Below are 6,000 nucleotides of genomic sequence, written 5' to 3'. Positions count from 1 at the left end.
AATCTGTCGAATCACAGATAGCACACGAACATCTCTGAGATGTCTGTTTAAGATCTTTTCATCTGGAACATCTGCAAAACATCTGAAAAAGATCAGATTTACAAACATTCTAAATCATAAACATCTCAAAGACATCTGCTGAATGTCTTATTGACAACCGAGAGAAAACGTCTTATAGATGTATTGAAAATGAACAAACAACAAAGATGTCTGACAGATGTAAACACACAAATCAAATAGATGTCTGGGTGATGGATGTGTGCTATCAGAGTATGGGAATATATTTTCTTTTTTACTTTAATTTCCTATTAAAATTTAATTCTAATTTAGGTGCAAAACAAAAATGTTTCATCGAAAGATCACTATTAACATTTGCAAATAAAATAACCATGAATGAAATTTTTTTATGCAAATCAAATTAAATGAACCATCTGTCAAATATTATAGAAAATTGAGTTCTTCATCCAGTATGATCAAATAAAAGCGTTAGTTCTACCTTTTCCCCCCAAATGTAAATGTGGGTTCTGTTGGTTTCAACCCATTAAAGTTCAGATCTCATGAGCCGTCCATCTGTAACTCAAGTGCAGAACATTCTTCAAACTCCACTTCATATATTCTCTGGTGAAGGCCCCTATAGATGCTTACAATAGAACAATAATTAATAATCTCTGTTCCATGAAAATGGCAGTCACTGTGTCTTCCGAGTGTAACATGAACTTTGAACACTGACCCGAGAGACAGAATCCAGCCACAGCCTAGCAAACACCTGCAAATATATTTCTGTCCTTGAAGGAAGACATAAAGCTTGTGTTCTACATGAGGTCATCATACAGAGACATGTTTATCTGCCTGTTTCTGTCCAAATAGACCAGTAATATCCTGGACACCTGTGATGTAAGAAAGGAACAAATAATGGAGCAAAAGTGAATTCACTTGAACTGTATGGTGCACGGGCCAACAGTGGCGACATTTCAGTGCCAGACACGAGTACACAAAACAAACCCACAGAATAAAGACGCTTATATGGCTTTGTCATAACTCTTATGATGTGTGCGCAATCCTGGGAGGCATTTTATCCATTTATGACATATAACAATGTCTTTCTTCATAACCATTTGAAAAAAAAAAAGTGTGATTAAAACAGCAAAATCTGATGCTTTTATCATATAATAAATAAATGCACATCTATAATTGTGATTGAGCGAGAGAAAACAGAGGCTCCTGCTTCTCAATCCAGTCAAAAAAAAAAAATAATAATCCTACACTTTGTTTATTTACAGGTTTAAATTCGATTTGGAGTCTCAGATTTTCAATGTTGTCTCAGACTTCTGAACCCCACTGTAAAGCACTGAAAAACCTTCAAATACTGAGAATCAAAGGTTACGAGGTCACCAGGACAAACAGAAGTGTTTATTCTCCTCTGGATGTGTCAAACTTTATTTCAGAAAGGCACTCAAATAAAAATGAAGAAGCAAAATGAGTTTGGAGACTTATTAGGGGATACACACACACACACACACACACACACACACACACACACACACACACACACACACACACACACACACACACACACACACACACACACACACACACACACACACACACACACACACACACACACACACACAGAGGGAGAGAACATTCCCCATACACAAACACAACACACCACTAGCTAGCATTTAATTGTTGCATTTCATCGTCAAAGACTTTGAGACAGCTTTATTTATGTGTTTTCAACTTTCATTGGTAGAATGAAATACAGATTCTCCAGAAAGATCAATGCATGTTTTTGTATGGTTTCTGTACAAGCAAACTGCTGCTCCACATTTCATGTCCTCTGTGTGGTGGCTTCAGCCTCTTTAACAGGACGGGTGAAGTCCATGTAAAGGACCCGGAGGGTTAGGGTCAGATAACATTCACAGTTCATCTTTGTAGTAACCTAGTTTGGTGTTGGACATCTCCTTCCGTAGCTGCATGACCTCCCAAAACATCTGCTCTGCTTATGAAAACACAACATCTCACACACATTAGTGAGGAAACATCTACAAGAACAAACATCAAACTACAAACATCTGCTGCTATTACTTTCAAAATACCTCTTCCCATAACGCTATACATGTGGGGGATTATTTCTATTTTGTAAAATTATGTAATGTACATTTCATGAGGTTTGACATGGCCATTGACCCCGTAATATATTTGAGCAAAACAAACAGTAAAATACTCATAAATGCCCATAAAGACTTTATTGCATAATTCCCTAGTATACAGCAGCTATAAAATAATTTACTTTCTTTTTTTTCTTACATTTTATTGTTACAGCATTAAACCCAGAATTATATAACAGCAATGCATTCTGTTTTATATATATACACACACAAACACACACACACACATACATACACACTACCGGTCAAAAGTTTTGAAACACTGATCTGAAGGCATATGCTTAAATGTTTGAAATTAGTTTTGTAGACAAAAATATAATTGTGCCACCATATTAATTTATTTCATTATAAAACTAAAATTTAATTAAAAAAAAAAAGTTTTTGAAATTGATGACTTGGACCAAATAATAAAGAAAAAGCAGCCAATAAGTGCCCAACATAGATGGGAACTCCTTCAATACTGTTTAAAAAGCATCCCAGAGTGATACCTCAAGAAGTTGGTTGAGAAAATGTCAAGAGTACATGTCTGCAAATTCTAGGCAAAGGGTGACTACTTTGAAGATGCTAAAATATAACTGTTTTGATTTATTTTGGATTTTGTTTAGTCACAACATAATTCCCATATTTCCATTTATGTTATTCCATAGTTGTGCTGACTTTACTATTATTCTAAAATGTGAAAAAAAATTATAATAAAGAATGAGTAAGTGTTTCAAAATTCTTGACCAGTAGAGTGTGTGTGTGTGTGTGTGTGTATGTATGTATGTATATATATATATATATATATATATATATATATATATATATATATATATATATATATATATATATATATACACACACACATATACACATACACATACATACATATACATATATATATGTATATATATTTATATATATATATATATATATATATATATATATATATATATATATATATATATATATATATACACACACACACACACACATATACACACAGTTGTGTTCAAAAGTTTGCATACCCTTCGAGAATTAGTAATATATGTACCATTTTTAAAGAAAACATGAGTGAGCAGGCAAAACACATTTCTTTTATTTCTTATGGGATTCATATTCAACTGTAGATTATAACAGAATGGCACAATCATAAAACAAAACATGGCAACAGAGAAAAAAATGAAATGACCTCTGTTCAAAAGTCTGCATACCCTTAGTTCTTAATACTGTGTATTGCCCCCTTTAGCATCAATGACAGCATGCAGTCTTTTGTAATAGTTGTCTATGAGGCCCCAAATTCTTGCAGGTGGTATAGCTGCCCATTCATCTTGGCAAAATGCCTCCAGGCCATGCAAAGTCTTTGGTCGTCTTGCATGAACCGCACGTTTGAGATCTCCCTAGAGTGGCTCGATGATATTAAGGTCAGGAGACTGTGATGGCCACTCCAGAACCTTCACCTTTTCCTGCTTTAACCACTGGAGGGTCAACTTGGCCTTGTGCTTAAGGTCATTGTCGTGCTGGAAAGTCTAAGAGCATCCCATGCGCAGCTTTCGTGCAGAAGAATGCAAATTGTCTGCCAGTATTTTTTGATAACATGCTGCATTCATCTTGCCATCAATTTTCACAAGATTCCCCGTGCCTTTAGAGCTCACACACCCCCAAAACATTAGTGAGCCACCACCATGCTTCACAGTGGGGATGGTATTCTTTTCACTATAGGCCTTGTTGACCCCTCTCCAAACATAGCGCTTATGGTTGTGACCATAAAGCTCTATTTTGGTCTCGTCACTCCAAATTACAGTGTGCCAGAATCTGTGAGGCGTGTCAAGGTGTTGTTGGGCATATTGTAACCGGGCTTTTTTGTGGCATTGGCTTCTTTCTGGCAATTCGACCATGCAGCTCATTTTTGTTCAAGTATCGTCATATTGTGCTCCTTGAAACAACCACACTGTCTTTTTCCAGAGCAGCCTGTATTTCTCCTGAGGTTACCTGTGGGTTTTTCTTTGTATCCCGAACAATTTTTCTGGCAGTTGTGGCTGAAATCTTTCTTGGTCTACCTGACCTTGGCTTGGTATCAAGAGATCGCCGAATTTTCCACTTTTAATAAGTGATTGAACAGTACTGACTGGCATTTTCATGGCTTTAGATATCTTTTTATATCCTTTTCCATCTTTATAAAGTTCCATTACTTTGTTACGCAGGTCTTTTGACAGTTCTTTTCTGCTCCCCATGGCTCAGTATCTAGCCTGCTCAGTGCATCCACGTGAGAGCTAACAAACTCACTGACTATTTATACACAGACACTAATTGCAATTTAAAAAGCCACAGGTGTGGGAAATGAACCTTTAATTGCCATTTAAACCTGTGTGTGTCACCTTGTGTGTCTGTAACAAGGCCAAACATTCAAGGGTATGTAAACTTTTTATCAGGGCCTTTTGGGTGATTTCTGTTATCATTATGATTTAAAAAGGAGCCAAACAACTATGTGATAATAAATGGGTTCACATGATCATTATCCTTAAATAAAAGAAAGTTTTTTTTGCATGATCAGTCATATTTTCAAAATCAATGCCAACATTTCACAATTTCTGCCAGGGTATGCAAACTTTTGAGCACAACTGTACACACACACACACACACACACACACACACACACACAAACACACACTGTATAATCTACTACCTACTGTATATGTACTTTAAAAAATATGTATTTTTATTTTTTTAACATTTATTTAAAATACCAAAGCAGAAAATAAATAGTTTATATTTTGATTGTATTCACAATTTATTTATTTGTTTTATTTAGTCTGAGTCTAGTTTTCATCAGCAGGAATGGCTTCCTCTGTCTGTGACGACACACACCACACTTTAACACTCAAACTAATACCATCAGCGTTTAAGTTCAAAGTTCTCTTTGTCAGATTAACAAAAACACAGCACACTGCAGCATCTGCAACAATGAAATGAGCTCTAAATGTGCCAGTAACTCTGGCAGCTCATCAGCAGCACTCAACAGGATTCAGTAGTAAACCAAATTCGTTTGCCAATTTCATGACATAGAATCTTTGAAATATATTCAAGAGTTTTGTTTGAAACCTTTGAGGACAACTTAGCAATGTTTTTTTGTATTTTTATTGAACTTTTTCACTTAAGTTTTAGTATTTTCAGACTCAGTTTTGTCCTGTACATTTCAGAGATGTTAGTGTACTAGAGAACCGAGTAATCATCTTACCATCTTGCTGTTTGACTAGTCCTTGAACGATGTAACGGATGTATGTGAAGAAGTTGCATACGGAGGTGATCTACAGTACATATAGAGAAGAAAATTATTATAGACGGTTAATTATATTTTATACAGAAGTATGTGTAATTCCTATAAACACTAGTACTATGCAAACCAAAATAATAAACTGTTAAGTCTATTTTTAGGTCAATTAACACAATTTTGTTTGCATTGTTATAATGCAATTATACTTTAATGCTAGTCTCAGTATTTTCTTTTAATGCGTTCCAGGTTTTGACATGTACAGAAAAATATATTACATTTAATTTTAAATGTAACATTGTTTATGTTCTCTGTATTCTTCTTCTGGCACAGATGTCACAAGATTTGCAGAGAGTCAGGACCCAAACGCAGAGTGAAAAAACAAAAGGATTTATTTGTACAAAAATAAACAAAACCAAACAAAAACTACCCATAGGGGGAAAACACAATCCAGGCTTGGAGCCCACTGAAGCTAGGCTGGGGAGGACGAGCTAGGTAGAGGACCAACCGGAACCGACAAGGAACGGGGACACGAACAACACCGACATCGACACGAAACAAGACGAATTGGCACTGGAC

General features: G+C 35.6%; 1 protein-coding gene across 7 annotated transcripts in view; it reads right to left on the bottom strand.

Moving 5' to 3' along the window:
• Window positions 1-1,377: 1,377 nt before the first annotated feature.
• Window positions 1,378-6,000, bottom strand: part of LOC127437017 (rab-3A-interacting protein-like) — a 43,141-nt gene continuing 38,518 nt past the window's right edge. For 2 of the 7 annotated variants that reach the window (XR_007896498.1, XR_007896499.1), the window contains one exon: window positions 5,420-5,458. Coding sequence is in view for 5 of the 7 variants with exons in the window: in XM_051691644.1 (XP_051547604.1) it covers window positions 1,920-2,002; window positions 5,389-5,458 (153 nt within the window). In the remaining 2 variants the exon portion in view is untranslated. Of the gene's footprint in view, window positions 2,003-5,388; window positions 5,459-6,000 lie in introns of those variants that run through there. The other 5 variants (XM_051691644.1, XM_051691640.1, XM_051691641.1 and 2 more) reach the window with 5 other exon arrangements.

This window comes from Myxocyprinus asiaticus, chromosome 47 (assembly GCF_019703515.2).
Source record: "Myxocyprinus asiaticus isolate MX2 ecotype Aquarium Trade chromosome 47, UBuf_Myxa_2, whole genome shotgun sequence".
In the NCBI taxonomy this organism is placed as follows: Eukaryota; Metazoa; Chordata; class Actinopteri; order Cypriniformes; family Catostomidae; genus Myxocyprinus; species Myxocyprinus asiaticus.
This window is presented reverse-complemented; position numbering and strand designations above follow the sequence as displayed.